The 20,040-nt window shown below is 34.4% G+C and overlaps 2 protein-coding genes across 2 annotated transcripts; both read left to right on the top strand.

The window, feature by feature from the left end:
- The first annotated feature begins 1,622 nt into the window (after positions 1-1,622).
- Positions 1,623-7,068, top strand: LOC134841731 (poly(A)-specific ribonuclease PARN-like). The gene is made up of 4 exons (XM_063857767.1): positions 1,623-2,114; positions 2,222-2,567; positions 4,650-5,305; positions 6,639-7,068. Exons 1-4 carry the CDS (start codon positions 1,626-1,628, stop codon positions 6,975-6,977), a joined length of 1,830 nt encoding a protein of 609 aa, XP_063713837.1. The 5' UTR covers positions 1,623-1,625; the 3' UTR covers positions 6,978-7,068.
- Positions 7,069-8,889: 1,821 nt separating this feature from the next.
- On the top strand, positions 8,890-18,941 carry LOC134842241 (uncharacterized). The gene is made up of 2 exons (XM_063858500.1): positions 8,890-9,489; positions 18,497-18,941. The coding sequence occupies exons 1-2, from the start codon at positions 8,906-8,908 to the stop codon at positions 18,846-18,848; spliced, it is 936 nt and encodes a 311-aa protein (XP_063714570.1). The 5' UTR covers positions 8,890-8,905; the 3' UTR covers positions 18,849-18,941.
- The last annotated feature ends 1,099 nt before the right edge of the window (positions 18,942-20,040 follow it).

Raw genomic sequence — 20,040 nt, 5'->3', positions numbered from 1 at the left:
CACATTTCAAGCCACGTGGTCATATAGCTTTCCCTTAACAAATTGGAAAAATTCACTAATGAAGCTTTTTCTGGATTTTTGCATGATATGTCGGAGCTGCTATCTGAGCCATTGCTGCCATGAATGACCGGCGTGGTGGTGGTGTTTTATCTGGAAAAAATAGGGTTAAATTGGTTAAGAAAAGCTCGCATTTCAAGCTAAGTGGTCATATACCTTTCCCGTACCAAATTGGAAAGTTTCTAATGAAGCATTATCTGGAATTTTGCATGATATGTCGTTGCTGCTTTCTAAGCCATTGCTGCCATGACTGAACCGCGCAGTGCTGGTGTACTATCTGGAAATAAAATAGGGTTAAATTGGTTCAGAAAAGGTCGCATTTTAGGCCACGTGGCCATATAGCTTTCCCGTAATAAATTGGAAAATTCCACTAGTGAAGCATTATCTGGATTTTTGCATGATGTCGGCTCTGCTTTCTGAGCCATTGCTGCCATGACTGAATGGCGTGGTCTGGTGTTTTATGTGGAAAAAAAGGGTTTAACTGGTTATGAAAAGGTCGCTTTTCAAGCCATATGGTCATATAGCTTTCCAGTAACAAATTGGAAAATTTCACTTATGAAGCATTATCTGGATTTTTTGCATTGCTGCCATGACTCTATGGCGTAGTGCTGGTGTTGTATCTGGAAATAAAAAACGATTAAATTGATTAAGAAAAGCTCGCATTTCAAGCTAAGTGGTCATATACCTTTCCCGTACCAAATTGGAAAATTTCTAATGAAGCATTATCTGGACTTTTGCATGATATGTCGTTGCTGCTTTCTGAGCCATTGCTGCCATGACTGAACAGCGCCGTGCTGGTGTTTTATCTGGAAATAAAATAGGGTTAAATTGGTTCAGAAAAGGTCGCGGTTCAAGCCACGTGGTCATATAGCTTTCCCGTACCAAATCGGAAAGTTTCACTAATGAAGCATTATCTGAATTTTTTGCTTGATATGTCGGCGCTGCAGTGAGCCATTGCTGCCATGACTGAATGGCATGGTCCTGGTGTTGTATCTGGAAAAAATAGGGTTTAGGGTTATATTGGTTAAGAAAAGGTCGCATTTCAAGCCACGTGGTCATATAGCTTTCCCTTAACAAATTGGAAAATTTCACTAATGAAGCGTTATCTGGATTTTGCATGATATGTCGGCGCTGCTATCTGAGCCATTGCTGCCATGACTGACCGGCGTGGTGGCGCTGTTTTATCTGGAAAAAATAGGGGTAAATTGGTTAAGAAAAGCTCACATTTCAAGCCACGTGGTCATATAGCTTTCCCTTAACAAATTGGAAAAATTCACTAATGAAGCTTTTTCTGGATTTTTGCATGATATGTCGGAGCTGCTATCTGAGCCATTGCTGCCATGAATGACCGGCGTGGTGGTGGTGTTTTATCTGGAAAAAATAGGGTTAAATTGGTTAAGAAAAGGTCGCATTTCAAGCCAGGGGGTCATATAGCTTTCCCTTGACAAATTGGAAAATTTCACTAATGAAGCATTATCTGGATTTTTGCATGATATGTCGGCGCTACTCGAATTTTTGTTCTTTTTTCATGATTAAACGTTGAGTGGTTTACGCTCTTCAGGTTTGAGATGGTCGATGTAACTACAAGCAATTTTGATTCAGTCCTCAAAGCCATCCCAGATGTTATCCGCAATTGCGACTTCATTGCGCTAGACTTAGAGCTGAGTGGCCTGGATGAAACACACTGTAGAAACACCGCAGACCTGCCTCAGAGTCGCTTCAAAAGATGCCGGAGAGACGTGCTTAAATATACCCCGGTTCAAGTTGGCCTGGCGTTCTTCCAGTATGACGAAGACGATAAAAAGTACACTGTTCGACCCTATAATTTTTATGTTTTTCCATTCCACAATAGCTCCCAGTTCCCAGACATGCATGTTCAGTTCCTGACCTCATCGATGAGTTTTTTATCCTCTCACGGATTCGACTTTAACAAATGGGTCAATTGTGGAATTCCGTTTGTATCTGTAGCGAAGGAAGATCAAATGAGGAGACATATGGAACAGCATTTCGATGACTTGAGAAAAGGGCTGGGTTTTCTTCTAGAAGAAATAAACATATTTTTCTAATCATCTTATATTAAAGTGTTTAGTTGAGATTTAGAGACTAATTTTTGTGAAATTTAAAAAAGTTTTCGATATTTTTCATATCTTCAAAAATCCGTTAGAATACTCAAACCAAGCTCTTGTCCCTTGTAGAAGAAACTTCTCCCCAGAAGGACCAAGAGTTTAAACGTAAAGATGCCCAAGAACTAATCGATGCAGAATTCAGAAATGCAGATTTTCTCAGACTAACTCGCGAACAGTTGAGGGCGCTGAAAGATGAAGGCGATGAGTGTCAAATAAAGGATGCCAACTCTTTCCAGCGTCGTCTTGTTTTCAAGATAATTTCGTCAGAATTTTCTGAGAAAAATTTGGTCGGAATTGTAAAAAGTGTGGAAGGGTCGCAAGATAATAAGGACAAGTACATACTGGTTAAGAAGTTAAGTGTGGGATCCAGAACTTCAAGACTGGGTCAGTATAGTTTTTTAAACAAACAGGTTAACTTGTTAACATAACCCGGAGGATAAAGAATAAATGCCTTTTGATATAAGTTAACCAATCAACATATAAAATAAAGTCAATCCAGTTTGGCATCGAAACAATATTATAATTATTAAGTTTGAGTTAAATATAAGTATGAGTTGTAATTACATATGATTTAAAAACCCCATTTTTTTGATAACTGGTACTTGTTCAATTAAATTTAGTAAATTTTCATTAAGTTCAGTTTTATGAGTTTTTTTGAGCATTCTCAAGTTTTAAGGTAAACCGTTCAATTCGTTAATTTGTTCTCTACTCACTTTTTCATCTTTTCTTTATCGACTCATGTTGTTTTCTTCCCAGGCAGGCGAATTCAAAGGTCACGCCAATTTTTTTCCAATTTATCTTTTTCTTCGTATTTTTTGTTATTACAAAATGGAAATTGACACGAAGTAATTTCACTCGGAACTTTTTTCAAAATCAATGGTCCAGAATATTTTCCTAATTGTGCAAAAACAGATTTAGGTCTTTCTGCGATTTTTTCTATTTTCTATTTCTGGCCTTTCCTAATTTTTCTCTAATATGTTGGGTTGTTTTTTTTCAATTAAGTTGTAATAGCTTTCTATTGTTCTCTGGAGTTGAGACAAGTGACGAAGAGATCTTTACGAAGTCAAACCTCCTTGGGTTTTTTTTTCAATTACTCATTTTGAGGCTGTGAGTTTTTGTTCTTTTTTACTCAATAATTTGGGTCTGTTTCTTTCAAATCAGTTGCTTCAATTATTTAGGCAGCCAATGTGTTGTCTTTCTTTGTCCGAAGACTTAGATTTTAATTTTAAAGTCGCATTTTTTATTCGAAATTGATACAGAAATATCCCAAAAATTTGAAACATTTCGCATATTGTGCTTGCTTGATATATACAATTTATATCCAAACAAAAATTTTATTAAAAAACCGTTTGTATAGGTCATTGTATCTTCTTTTCGATTACCTAAACCACGATTTGAAATATATGTAACAATCAAATGATCCGGTGTTTGGACAAACTCTGACAATTACTCAATTAGTTTTTGGAGTTTCATTTTGTTTAAGGTAACCAAGTCTAACTTGCCATTACGGTTGATTTGTCATGTATTTGCGATAAAAAATCACAATTTTCATAATTTTTACGCACTCTACGGCTATTAAATAAGTGAAATCGAATTAATTGACAGCTTTGTTTTTGTTCCAATAAAAATTTCTTTAAATTCAAAGTTTCAGCTATTGTGGGCCGGGGTATATTTCGATATCCTCTGACTGAAGTAGTAATTGAGTTAAGTTGAGAATACAAATACATTAATATACAACGAAGTCAATAAATATACAACGAAGTCAGTTAAACTAGCGCAGCCGTTTTATTCCAAATTTGTAAAAATATTACCACTGAGTGACATATTTCGCTTTTAGTAGTGTTTGATTGAATTGGTTGATTCAAGTGAAAATACGGTAAACCTGTTTAAAAACGGTCAAATATTTTTGATTTTTACTCAATTATTCAGTTTAGCCTTATTTTTTCACAATTTTTTGAGGTTGAATATCACTTGTAGCAAAACAGCAACTTTGTCTTCTTAGGTAGCTCCGCATTCGATTAATCATATTTTGAGCGCATTATCAGCTGGGTAAATTTCTTTCATTAGATATATCGTATCCAAATCCGGGTTTGCACATTTTGCGTATCCAAATCCGGGGGTTAGGGCTGATAGTGTTATACTCAACCTCGGTCACAACAACTTCTCATCGACTGCTTTCCAGATATTTGCTTTTTTTCCAATATTCGGCATTAATTTTTCTATTGAATTGCATAGTTAGTTTCAATTAGCTTCAACTTTTTTTTAAAAATGTATTAACGGTTAAAGGCGTTTTATCCAAAATTTAAAGGCTAAAATCTGGCATTTGGCTCATTAAGTCTTTTTCATGCTCATTAAGGCATTTGGCTCATTAAGTCTTTTTCTTGCGCCTAAATTTTGAATGTGACGTGTTCTGTCATTTAGCATGTAGTGAATTTGAGTTTAATGTTTAAAATTTTGACATTTTAGACTACCAGCAGAAAGTGAAACTGGAAGATCTAAATGCATGCGTAGGATTCACAAATATCATGAAACTCATTTCGGAGTCTGGTAAAATGATTGTTGGCCACAACATGCTGATGGACATTCTTCATATCCATAACACCTTCTTTGGTCCCGTGTCAGAAAGTTACGAGAATTTCAAAGCATCAATTAACTCAATTTTCCCTAAAATATGCGACACCAAAGTCTTGGCAACTACGAAACCATTCAAAACGCACATACCATACACAGGTTTAGAGACCCTTTTCAATGCAGTGTCACAAAAACCGTTCAAAAAGCCGGTTTTCAAATTTGCCGTAGGATTCGATAAGTATGACCAAGTTGGCGCAGCGCATGAAGCAGGTTACGATGCATACATGACTGGGTTCATTTTCGCTTCCCTGCTCAACTATTTAGGGTCGCTTGTAAAGCCTCCGAAGGCTCATATCCCATGTAGCAGTGAACTTGTGACACCTTTCGTGAACAAAATATTCCTGATGCGGATCTTGGATTTGTATTACATGGATCTAGAGAACGATGACGTCATTCCGCGCAGACATGATATGTTTTATCTGATGTTCCCGAAGGAGTGGAAGACTAGGGACATTGTAAAATTGTTTGAGAAGTTTGGAAACTCAATTCAGGTGAGAGAAGCTACCTTCGTTAAGGCATTTTTTCATGGGTATGAGATAGAAGATTGATTATTATCCGAAGCTTATACAGTACAGTGCTGATTTAAATTATCCGGACAAAACGAATAAAACTTGAATTTTCAAACACGTTTTTCTCAAATTGGGTTAAGATTAGACAAAAAATGAATAGAACAAAAGTTGCTTAGAATTTCATCAGAATTATTATAATGCAATTTTATCTCCGAAATTCTCAACCAAATTTTTACCCCAAAAATTCGTCATTTTGGCTTTTTTCAATTAATCAAGAATCACGCTGAAACTACTTTGTTAATTCATAAGAAATTTATATCACAAGAAGCCTCTTACACAGCCAAAAAAAAAGTTCAATGAGGGTTAAATCTCCAAAAATTTGCGCATTTTGCTCAAAATTTGTTTTTAACAAAGATTCTGGGTTTTATATAGTAAAAATAACATTTATTGACTATCAAACAAAAAGTTTTTTCTTTTTTACAGGTTTTTGGAGGTTTACCCTTAAATGAACTTTGTTGGGCTGTGTAAGAGGCTTCTTGTGATATATACTCCGCATTAATTAATTAAACAATTTCAGCGTAATTCATGATTAATTGAAAAAAACCAAAATGACCAGTTTTTGGGTTGAAATTTTGGTTGAGAATTCCGGAGAAAAAATTGCACCATATTAATTCTGATGAAATTCTAAGCAACTTTTGTTCCGTTCACTTTTTGTCTTATCTTAAACCAAATTGAGAAAAACGTGTTTAAAAATTCATATTTTGTTCGTTTTGTCCGGCTGATTTAAATCAGCACTGTAGTCATGCAATAATTATTAATATCCATAGTTTCGTAGATGATAAAAATGATCTTTTCTCCTTTTAAGAGTGGTACAGATCAAAAATGAAAGATATTGTAATTGAAACGGATAATGTTTAGAACAAATTTATTTGGGCTTCTGAGAAGTATACAATGAGGACTTATTAATTTTTTGTTATTAAAATAAATGAATTAAAAATTCAAAAATGAGAAAAACACATAAAAATGGGGGAAAATCATTTTATGCCCAAAGTTTGTTTGTTTTTCCCCACTAAACCTCGGTTGAATTAGGTTAACAACTACAAAGATGAGGTAAATGTAGCCAAAATAGTTTAAAAGTTGCCTATTTAATGGAGAGCACAGTATCTCATCCTGTCATTTGTAAATTCCGCGTCATTAAGTCTGATAATAAATAAAAGATCAGTTTTTGCAACAGTTTGTGGGGTGTGATTAGAACAAAAGCAATGCGAGGTGATAAGTTTTCTTCATTGATTGATAATTGCTCGTGTCTGCTTAGGTCAACTGGATAAATGATGTATCGTGTTTTGTCAAAGTGGAAGGTATGCGGGACCCAGCTACAACCATCCTGAAAACAGTCGCGCTTGCAGCTGCTGGAGCTGAAAACTTCTCAATATGTACATTTGATGAGTACCATGAAAAGTTTGAAGATAACGGAGAGGCTAACGAAGAGGCAACGCAGCCTGAAATTAGTACGAGTAAAAATGGAGTTGGTGACAGTATTCGTAAGCTGAGTGCGACTCAAAAACGCGCCTCAGAAGAAGCGGCTCAAGATTTGGGAGAGGAAATAGACCCCGAGACTTTGATGCCGAAAGACAAGAAAGTCAGAACCAAGTGACTGGCATCTAATGAATGACTGATTTGCACTTGTTTTTGCAATATTTTATCTCCTGTTTAGAACAGTTGTTATAAATTGAGATTGAATTAGATTGTCTTTTCTCGCAAAGAATGCTTATTACCCTTGCGATAAGCAAGGGTATAGCAATGAGGTACTAGACTTTTTTCCCATAAACAACTTTGTACACAGGACTCACTTCCTTGAAAGACTCACGACCTTTTCATCTGGACTCATTTCCTTAAAGCCTCTTAGCAACCAATTTGTGATTTTGTCGTTTGTGATTTTGTTAATCTTAATATTTTTAAAGCAGTCTTCAATTTTTTGAATTTTCTTATTTTTATTTTCGTTTTTGCGGCTTTATAAGTTTCGGCCTATATTATAAAGGCCGAAACTTCTTCTGAATTCTTCCATATTTGGGAGATGACGTTAAGAGAAAAAGAGCGATTGATAATGTGTTTTAAAAATCTAATTGCTAGCGGGCCAAGATGTTTGAGATGAGCCGTGCAGAGATCGTCTGGTCCGAAGGCTTTCGAAAATTTCATCAGTTTAATACGGTTTTCCACTTCGAGTGGTATAAAGCTGAAAGAATAAGCTAAGCTAAGTTTGAGAATTTTGGTCTTAATTACTCTTTGGGCTTTGTTGCTTTAATGTATTCTTAGCTTGGTGTAATGTGCATTAAAAGCGTTTGCAAAGCCTTTCGCCTTCAAAACCTTTCTGTCATTAAAACTGATAGGATGGGTCCCACTACAGACTTCGAGCCATTCAACGATCTAACCATTTTCCAGAGTTTACTAGACGACGTGTGATGACTAAAAGGAATTCTCACCTTTTCTTCTCTTTTTCTTTGTCCGTTTTGGATATGTTTTCTTTCTAGATTGTTTAAAAGAGGATCGGAACGATTTAAAAATCGGATACTGTCTTGTTTTTTTCGTTGTTTCGTCATTTAGGGCAAAAACAAAGAAAAGATGACGGGCTAGAGGAACGTGGTCACGAAAAATCACGCTCAGCGGCATTAACGTCTAGTTGTATTGGTTTCTTTACAATAGTAACATCAATTTCTTTTTCCGCTTTATTAAATGTTTTAAAAGTTTTTGAGGCGGACTTTGGTATATTGGTTAGGTGGCCTAATTTTGTTTCATTTGACAAGCGAATAAGGTTTGTGTGTTTCTCGAGGGTGATCGGGACTTAGATCGTTTTTGATAAGGCCTTGATGAATTTTTTTAGCTTTAAGGGTTTCCTCTAGCTTAAAAGTGTTTTCGGTTATGTTACCGCTCCGTTTATTATCATTCGATGCGAATTTTACATTCTATTGTTTTGGCTGATTTTTTGTTTCGAAACTAGCCCTATTCATTTTGATAGATCTAGTTTTTTCGACATTCGAGATTTTTTTGTCTTTGCAATTGGTACGAAGCTCAGCTTCGCCTCTGTGTTCTAAATTTGTGACCATACTTAGAGAATATTCTAGGAGTTTTTTTGATGGGGGAGGTGGTCTGTGGAAACATGCAGATTTAAGAAAGATGGGGTTACCCTATTCTCCTCCAAAATATACTATTTCAATGAGGATGTTTATAAGTTGTTTATTTGCGTGATTAAAATTGTTGTTAGCGGCAATGTTCTAAGTTTGGCTCTATTTTCTGTTAATTATTGGGTCAATATTTGACATTAGTACGGCTTCACAGGTGAAAATTGGGATTCTGACGTGTTAGCATTAAAACTGAAACCCTAAACTACACCCTCGTTAGCAAGCAACAGCGGGTAAAGTTTTTTAAATTTTAAATTATTTTTTGAATTGAGTTATTTAAACTGAATTTGAAGTTTTGGTATTTTTGGGCCGATATTTTCTGTTTATTATTTGGCCAATACTCGACATAAGTGCGGCTTCACTGGTGAAAATTTGGATTTTTTCGTTTGATCATAACTGATGCTTGATGCTGCATATGTTAACTCATCTTCAGATTGAGATGGACGATTTCTTTGACGATTTGCAGCAGACTCCCCGCAACAACATCTCTTCGTCTGAGAGTAAACCAGAATCAGAGAATATGAACAGTCAGGATGCATCTCAATCACAAGGTACAAGTGTAATCACAAATAGCGAAGGCCTTCATAGTGAAATTACAAATGTAGACGAGAAGTCCTTGAAACGGGAGGACTGTAAAGTGAAAGACATCAATGCTATCAAAGAGATGCTGAGTGAAATGGGGGTGACGCATTATGAACCAGAAGTAGTGGACGGTTTGTTGGAATACGCCTATAAATTCATGCACAGTGTGGTGGACGATGCTAGATTGTACAGCAGACACGCGAAGAAGACTGAAGTAGATGTGAGTGATGTGAAGTTGGCGCTTCAGTTGAGAGCAGGTCAGGATGTGGTGCAGCCGATTCCACGGGAACTGATGGCTGAGGTGGCGAAAAAGAAGAATGCTGTGCCCTTGCCACAGGTCAAAAGTGGAGTGGGGTTGCGGCTGCCAACGGACAGATATTGTCTCACACAGCCGAACTATAAATTGAAGTAAGCTCGAGAGATGAAACGAAATTGTTGGTCGGAAAAAAGGGATAATGCAATTTTTATTTGTCAGGATCCCTGAAAATTATCTTTGAGATTAAAATTCTGCTTAGTGCTTTATCTCTGAAATGTCGGCTCCGTGAAGAAAAAGCGATGAATTAAACATATAGATTCGGAAAAAAATTAAATTTTTGAAAATACTCAGAAAAAAATCTTTTTAAGATTCTGGAACCTGATCTAAACTACATTTTATGATTGGATAAATTAGATATTTTACCAATGTAAAGTATTTAATATTAACCAATCATGATCCATCTAACTAACAATCCACTTATTTGTAAGTGCTGAAATTACTTGTAATTTCAGCACCAGAGAGATTTGAATTTAACTTAGAAATTAGTTGAACTCTCCCGAGTACTTCAGCAGCCGCAATAAACCAGTATACCCTAGATCTATTGAGCCTAGCAGAGACTAGTTAAACAACCTGAGACTAGATAGTATAAGAGTAAGATTAGGATCGGTATTAGACTAAGAAGTTGCACGAATCTATCCGGCCGAAAATAAGATAGCGTGACGAGCAGACGGTGTACCCTATCCGAAATTACTCTATGAGTTATACCCATCGAACATAACTCATCTGGTGCGACCATACGTCTCGAACAAGACCTTAATAGCTTAGCATTAACCAATAATAGATTAGAATTTAGACAAAACATTTACAAAATGTTATACGACAATAATTTAATCGAAATGTCTCTACGACTCAATAGATCAGAGCCAATATTCCGAACGATAACAGAACTACCCGGAATTGGAAGAAGACCTCGAACCAGAGACGACATACGACAAAGCAGAAACTTACCATATAGTTATATGATAGTTCGGCAAAAGCCAGAACAAACTTTTGTATTTAGAATACTACTAGCAATGAATTTAGATTTTCATTTGCAAACATAAAATTTTGAAGTCAATCTTCAAAATCATTTCAGGCGCTAAACAAAATTATTAATATACAATAACGATTGATAAAAAGATCTCAGATCGTTTTCCAAAATTCTGCAGTAATATACAAAACATGTTTGAAAAATATTTATTGAAAAATCAAAATAAAAATTAGTAGCATGACAATAAATGATTAGTAATTATAAATCATCCTGTTGTTCCAGCTTCATCGCCTAAACATAACAGCAATCATAAGCTCACTAATATCATAAAAATACTAAATCTATTCTTTACACAAATTTAAAACATTTTAAACTTAAATTCACTTAATTTTAAAATCAGATCATCAAGGCTTATCCTTGGATCTTAAATCATTTTCTATTTAATTAAATTTAAAACTTGATCATCAAGGCCTATCCTTGGATCAAAAAGAACAACTTTGTTCTCCCCCACCCACTAAACGAGTGTCTAACGACCTCAAACGTCGATTCACTATCCAACCCTTTCTAAAAACCCAGGACTAATAGAAATTTTTGAACAAAACTAATCATTCAAATTAGGATAAACAGTGAAGAACTTCGGTTATTCATCCTTCACTTGATCCCCCCTCTTACCAGACCCAGGATAAATCTTAGACTTAGTAAGTTTAAAATAGTATCTAACGAACTACTCGCGTTCTAATTATACCTGAACCCTGTGGATCGATTTACTATTCTCCAACCCTGAACACAATCACTACCCTTAAGTAAGATTAAGTAAGTTAACATCTTAGCTTATACTAGCCACGAGAAAGTATAAAATCATTCTTCGGAATCGATATACTTTTCTCCCCAACCCTGAACAAATAGACCCAGGTTAGGCTAACAAAAAAATCGTAAGGACTAACAGTTTAAGCAAATAGAAATCATTTAACAACTTTTTGCATCCGTCATCCTAAACCTTATGTCATTTAAAAACCTAGGAAATAAACAAACAATCGTTTTACACAATTGTGAAATAAATAACAAAAAATACGACCTTGTAATCACACCTCATACACAAACAGTTGGATACATTAGAACAAAACGACAAACATTAAAGAGAAAAATAATAACTAAACAAAGACAGATAACACGAAAAAGATTTTCAAAAAATCGAAACGCATTTTCAGAATCAGAAACCAACAGTTTAGACGAACTTTATAAACTAAAAGAATCAATAGATAAAAATTGCCCAATTCACGATCAATTATATTTCTCTGACTCAGAAACAACTTCAAATTCATCAAAAAGAGGAAAAAGAAGAATAAAAAAGCAGTATAAACACAAACCAGTACATTTATACAATTGGAATCAACCAATTAGACACATTGATAATTACATATTAACAGTCATCGAACGAAAAAATGAGCTCAACGCACACCCCAGGTGAAGAAAGTCCAGATGATGATGATATTTTCCCCTTTATCGTAGATGCAACCACTGATAGAGGACAGCATATATTCTGCAAAAATTTACTCTTAAATTTGTTTGAACCCGGAATCAGTCCATGTAAAACAGAGTTCCCAGATGTAAAAATCAAAAGACAAATTATCGATCACTATCTAAAAGATATATGTAACCTAACACAACAATACGGAATCTACTCCATAGAATTCAGCTCACCAAACCAGAATCACAGTAAATATATAATTCAAACAGACGACCTTGATTTAGAATTCTCAAAAGTATTCTCAGAATATATAAAAAGCATCCAATATCATAACTCACAAAGAGCAAACTCCATATTCACCAATGAAGTTTTTGCGATAATATATAGTTATATCTCGATATTAGAAAACGAAATCCAGATACCAAATGTCTCACCGACAGAAACATCTAAACATATAAGAGTACGACATGAAATCACACTACTCTCTAGTTTTCTAAATATAATTAAAGAAAATTTCACGAAAGATGAAGTTTCACAACATACAAAACACGACTTACAAAAAATCTTGGCATGGTTCATAATAGATTATTTCACACATAATATTGATTTAATTTCACAAGCAAGAAAAAATTTTAGACCCCAAAACTCAAACGATGATACTGCCATCACAGAACAATCAGACTATGTTTGGGACCCCGAATGGTCTCATCCCGCATTCATAAACTTCCCACAATCAATCTCAAGTCAAGCAATAAGTACGATATCTTATGTAAGAGATTATGTACGAGTAATACCATTAACCATTGATGCAACACCATTAAACTATAATACATTTTTACCCGATATGCAAAATAATAGTTTAAACTCTACAGTCATACACAATGAAAACCTCAATGGAACTAGGAATCTTACTCAACAAGATATCCAGACACCATCACACTTCATAAATGAAGAAATCGTACACACAACAACTACACAACAAAGTATTTCACCAATACGTCCAAACTTAACAACACCAAGAAATACAAATTCTTCACAAACACAGGTAACATTACAATCAACCGTTAAACCTTCGGTTGCTCCAAAATATTCACACATGGATTACCAAACATACAGACCCATGACAATACCGCCAAAAACACGCAAAACGTTCACTAGAAACAACTTTGCAGACCATAATTATAATTACACACATCCATCAAAAACAAATTATCAACCACGAAAAAATTTTAGTAATTATACAAGATCTCGAAACTGGGATAACCCAATGGCACCACCTAATTCAGTAAATTTCCAAACAAATTTACATCCTCCACAGGATCGTAGTGAAAACTATCCATTTTTTCAACAAAATAAAAATAAAAAACAAACATCTTATCAAATGGATTACTTATCCTCAGATGATGATTTCTTACAACCAGATATATTTACACCCTATAATCAAGAATATCGTGGACAAGGAATACAGAAACCACATACATATCATAGAATTTTTTCTCCACAACCAATAGATACACAAATTCAACAACCAATTCAACAACAAAACCCAATTAATAAATCTTTTCAACCAATTCAGCAACAACACCCAATGATTGCAAACTCGTACCAACCAGCACAAATGCAAAATGAAATACCACTCCCATATTATCTTCAACAACACGAAATAACAAGAAATCAACTTTCAAATTTTTCTCAAATGCCAAATGCAGCAGAATCATTACAAATGACGATGAATCCATACCTTATGGGTGGATCATCAATAACATCAAATAAACCTTTAATGGTATTCACAGGAACAGACCCTGAATATTCTGTAGAAGACTATTTAAATGCAGTCACAGCAAATTTGATTTTAAATATAGGACCTGAACCAATTAATACGCCACTACATCAAAACTGGATACATCGACGCACAGCGTTAATACAAACAACTCTAGATGGCGCAGCCCAAAAATGGTTTTCAGTATTGCCTATAGAAATAAAATCAAATTGGAAAAGATTTACACAAGAATTTTCAAAAATGTTTGACTCCGAAAGGAACAAACAACAACAAAGAGTTTTATGTAATGAAATTCGCAGATTACCAAACGAAACCATCAAGCAATTAGCAGTACGAATCGAAACACTAGTTCGAAAAGCATATTCATTAAATACACATGACTATAAAAACACAAAGATGACAGAAATCTTAATGATGACCTTAACACCACAATTAAGGAAAATAGCAATAAAAAAGAGAGCATCCCATCCTTCGTCAATTCGAGAACCCGATTTAGATTTTCGAAAACTAGTAGACAAACTAGAACAAGCAGAAATCACAATGAAACTCGAAGAAACGGAAAATCTGAAATTACAATACGTTAACAGAATTGAAACAGCTTCCACAAATATAAACAATATACAGGAATCAGATACAGATCTCGTTGAAAAAATCACTGAAATACTCAATATTTACGAAAAACACCCAAACTTTAAAGGCAAACCATCTTTCAAAAAATGGTGTAATTATTGCCGACGATACGGACATAGTATTTCTGAATGTAGACAAAAACAGCAAGACAATCAAAATAAACCTCAAAAATATAAAGAACCAAATAAATCATTCTATCAATACATGAAAAAAGATCAAAATCTACCGAACAAAACAGTCTACAGCAACAACAGTTCAGGAAAACCACTCCCGAACAATACAAATTATACAAGAAATCAATCACCATATAACTCAAGTTATAGAGGAAGATCACCAGAACGAAGAAACACGCATAATTCATCACAAAATCACTACAATAGACCAACTAGTCGAAATAACTACTCCAGATCACATTCAAATACACAACGATTTGTTTCTAGATCTAATTCCCAATCAAGAAATAATTATTATCCAAACAATCAATCACGAAATTCATCATACAATAGGAATAGAAACTACTCAAATAATCGGAATAGAAGTTATTCAAACAACCGAAACCAGAATTACCCGAACAATCAATCAAGGAATAACTCATATAATAGATCGAACTATAACAGACCAAACAATAATTACCAAAACAGATCGCAAAATAATTCACAAAATCGACACTCAAGTTATAATAATCGTTATAGAAATTATTCCCAATCACCACACCGGAATAATAATAACTATAATAATTCTAATAATCGCCACAGAAGTAGTACACCTAAACATCAAAGACATATTAATCAAGTACAATCTAATCCAGAAACAACATCAGACCCTCCAGGTATTGATGACACAGTAACTGATACGTTACAACTCAACCAAATAAACTGTGGATCATCAGATTCAGAAAGCGATGCAGAAAACACTCTCTCCATCAACATGATAAAAGTCGAAAATGACTATGAACCTGTTATATATGAAGAACCTTTTTCATCACACATATATGAGAATCAATCAGAACTCCTTCACAATAATTATATTGAACCCGTCCATTCCACACCGACGACACAAAAAACTAATGAAATTAACACTACAAACCAACCCAATGAGAAAGAAAAAACAAAATGCTTGAATACAAATCACATCTATCAAAACATACAAAAAGAACAACCCAAAGAAAAAATTTGGACAATACCATTTCTTTTGGAAAGTCCAAAAAGCAAAGAATTTCAACCACCAGATCTTGAAATTGATTTTTTAATCGATTCAGGAGCAGAATCAAATATAATAAACATTCCCACATGGAATGAAATAAAAACCTTACACCCAAAGCTAACACCTCTTGAAACCTCCAGCAAACTAGCAACAGCACAAGGATCAACATTAATAAACTACGGAAAAATTCAATTATTTCTTCTCCCCACAAGAACAATGGAGCAAAACAAAATTTTAACCAAACCATTTAAACAAATATTCCATATCACTGATATTAAACATAATATCATTGGAATACCATTTATCTCTAAATATATACCAACAATCAACATCTTGAATAGTAAAATATTAATCAAAGATAAATATACAAAAACAAAAGACACATCCCTAACATTTTTTCAAAGATTAAATAAACAACCACCATTTTTTTCAAAATTTTACCCAATATATAACCAACAAAGAAAACACTTGAAACCACTATCAGGAAACATCTATAATTTTTCAATCAAACAAGTTCACCAATATGATAAAAAACAAAACAAACAAAAATTTTATATGTCAGATTTTGAATTCAAACCTATTCATAAGTTTTTCAAAATCACCATCTCATCAATAAAATATTTGAAAAACTCGAATTCAGATATTATTTCCTTACATGTATACAACAATACACCTTACCAAGTAACATTACCTTTAGGACTTTTAGGCTATTGCGAAACCAACGCTACAATATTACCAATACACGAAAAAGCATATCGTGTAAAAATATACTCCAATTACTAGATATTTGCCAATCCACAATCCTTAATGAAGAATTATCTATAAATAATATAATAAGTAACGAAAACAGAAATACGGATTATTTCACAAAAACCCCATATTTCAAACCTACATTCAACATAAGTAACTACACAGAGAATCAACAGAAATTTTTAACAATGTTTAATTTCCAACATTCACAAATAACACAAGACGAATTTGAAAAACTAAACAAAACTAACCAATGCAGTAAATTAATTTATAAATTTTTCCCCCACCAGCAGTAAATCTAATAATGATGAAAATTTGTAACTTAATTTCCCCCAACAACTAGCAGTAAAATTAAAATTCTATGTAGTAAATTCATAAGAAGCAAAAGCAGTACTAACCTTTTGATATTTTCATTCACTCGCATAAAAATTCTATCCAAACTCGCACAGCTCGCCCACGAAGAATTGTTTAAAGTAATGAATTTCAGTTCCAAGCTTTCACACTCGATAACTCTAACACAAGATAACATGTTTCAAACTTTACTTTAACCCGGTTGGAAAGGAATTATATACTAAACAAAACTAACCAATGCAGCTTACTAAACACCACAACACATAGCATAACAGCATGACTAAGAAAAGGAAACCAACGGTACCCAAACCGGATTAACCCACTTTAAAACTGGATAATTTATTCTTTTGAAGACTATTATAAAGTCTAAGAAAGAAATAATAAAACACAAAAAAGTCGAAAGACAAACCCATACCACAAACAATTTGATTTTTGAAAAAAGGACACAACCAACAAAACATAAGAAAAACCACAACAAACCCAACATAAAACGTTGTCACATAACAGGACCTCTCACAAAAACCGCATGCAATCATACTCCCACTCCTGGCCTAACCCACCAGGAAGGACGTCCTGGGCATGCTCTATAGCCGGCCTAACCCACCGTGCTACATCCACGCTTTGTGACCACACTCCTATTTTTAATAAGAGCTACTCAAGGGTGAGTAACTCTTCAAAATAACTGAACTAAAACAAAAAGCTTTTGTGAAAACAACTAACTAAAATCATAATTAAAAAATATTAAACTAATAAAAGTTTTATAAAATGTAAATTACATTATGCAATACATAGATCAGAATACAACACCAAGGACGAACATCCAAAGACAAAACGACCCTACTACACTCGAGAAAGAATGGCCAACTACAATCAATATGCCGCCCACAATCACAACTCAAAGGATTTAGAGTACGACTTGACTTCGCAGAAAAGGACTTCATTGAACTAGACCAATGACCACCTCGATGTTCAAGTATACGTACAGATCCGAGTAACCAGGCATCCCCTCCACGCACAATCTCCACGCCATTCCCAGACAAGGTCAAACACAAAGAAGTTCTCACCAATGAAACAGAAAAACCTGACATAGCCAACCATTCTGAAATCAGATTTGAGTTTGTTGCGAAAACCCAGTCGTTGTCTTGAGAAGACACAATGATTGAATCTGGGACTTCTCTAATAAGAAAACCCAGAAGAAATAAGATGTTCGCCAAATACCAACGTCCATCATCCATCTTTCGAATTGCAGAAAAACTATTCTAAAAAACTCTGTAAAACCCGGATGGGTGGAACCTGATCTAAACTACATTTTATGATTGGATAAATTAGATATTTTACCAATGTAAAGTATTTAATATTAACCAATCATGATCCATCTAACTAACAATCCACTTATTTGTAAGTGCTGAAATTACTTGTAATTTCAGCACCAGAGAGATTTGAATTTAACTTAGAAATTAGTTGAACTCTCCCGAGTACTTCAGCAGCCGCAATAAACCAGTATACCCTAGATCTATTGAGCCTAGCAGAGACTAGTTAAACAACCTGAGACTAGATAGTATAAGAGTAAGATTAGGATCGGTATTAGACTAAGAAGTTGCACGAATCTATCCGGCCGAAAATAAGATAGCGTGACGAGCAGACGGTGTACCCTATCCGAAATTACTCTATGAGTTATACCCATCGAACATAACTCAATTCAGAAAAATTTCGAAATTTGATAAAGAAAAGTTTGATTCAGCCTCAAGTTAAGAAACAACTTAACTAAATATAAAGAGTTGTTTAGTTTATTTCAAAGTTTTTTTTTAAAATTAAGAGGTTCCCCGGTTAAGTAAAAAAAAATTCTAATGTGTAACTCATGAACTGTTTCTGAGGGATCTATTGGAGACATAGTTTGATGGCTAAATAAATTTAGGTTGATGAACTGAATATGACTCTTTTGTTCAGACCATCCACAAGTCTCTCGGCAGGTCGTGGTGAGCTAACCAAACCATACAGCCGACAACAGCAATTCAGACAACAATCTCAATCTACCAACTCAGAGTACGCAAAATCATACCGCCCAATGAATTTCCAGTCGCCCCACAAACCCATGACTAATCAGACTGTCAATGTTACTCCACAGACACGTCATCAGTTTATAAACAGTAATACAAACTTGAGTCTAAATCAGTCCCCACACCAGATTGTCACTACAGTTGTGCAAAGGCCTTCTTCTCAACATCAACAATTGGTTCAGAGCCAACCAGTGCATTTTCAACAGCATATGTCGGGCTATGCGGGCAATAACCCAAGATGAAGTAATGAACTGATTGAAAACTATATTTATGAAAATTGATTTTTTGAACATAGCTACAATGAACATTTTTGAAGTTTATTTTTTTTGCTTTTATGACGCAAGAGGTTTATCGTTCCATGTGCATGATAAAGAGTCATGAACGCAGTGAATACGCTTATATAGGTCTTGGTGATTTTTTTCGGGATCAAATTTGTTCATGCTAAAATTTTATTTTTTTTTGTTTTGAATTCTTTTCAAGTTCACTTCATTTCCTTTGTTGAAAGAACGGTAATCTTCCCGAAAAGCAAAAGTGTAAAAGTCTCGAAAAACAAGATCGAATTTTAGTTTTGAAAGTGAAATTTAATTTATAGATTTCCCAGCGGAATATAAAGTTTACCTATTGATCCAGTTTTATCAAATTGGGTTAATTTTAACAGAAAAGCGCCAATCATAAATTGTTCTAGAAATTCAAAGAGCGTAAAGGGCATCTATTTTTTTCTTTGAAATTCGAAAGTTGAGATGTTTTTAAGAAAGTCAGTGCTTTTATGTTTACTTGCGTTCATTAGTCTTTGCCAATCTTTGGTTTGCTATGTTTTAATTTATCAATCAAACTGAAAAAAAAACTATTTGTTTCATACAACAGTATAATGGTTTAAATACGATTTCAGAAAATTTTCAACTCGAGAAACTTCGAGATTTTTAAAACACATCATTTATACGCAATTTCGTTTAACACATTCTATTTTGTCACATGCAAAGTTAGTGTGGTTGCCTTTATTTTATAGCATTCCAAATTATTATATGCAAATTTGAGTTTTTGTGCATTTTAAAGTTCCGATATCTTTGCCGCTTTATCGCTAGTCTTTGCGAAGCGCAACATCGCCTGTGTTAAATTTAGTGGCTTATTTGCCGCATAGCATTGGTATTTTATTAGCATTTATAGCTGCATCATTGGTGGCTAGTAAGCAAGCTTGCAACGGCCCGTGGAGCAGATCAATAATCTGAGACTCCAAATCTCTACGTCGTAGGATTAGTTTTACTAATTCGAGGCTTATTTTTACTTTTTCTTATTGCACTTTATAGAGCTGTTTTTTATTCTGTCATAGAGCTTTCGTTTTCCGCTAGTGTTAGAGAAGTGCAGCATCGCCTCTGTATTTAAAACTATAAGGAAATTTTTCTTCTGAGTTTTCAAGTTTTCTTTTTAATTCGAAAA

Source organism: Symsagittifera roscoffensis, chromosome 3 (genome assembly GCF_963678635.1).
Source record: "Symsagittifera roscoffensis chromosome 3, txSymRosc1.1, whole genome shotgun sequence".
In the NCBI taxonomy this organism is placed as follows: domain Eukaryota; kingdom Metazoa; phylum Xenacoelomorpha; order Acoela; family Convolutidae; genus Symsagittifera; species Symsagittifera roscoffensis.
This window is presented reverse-complemented; position numbering and strand designations above follow the sequence as displayed.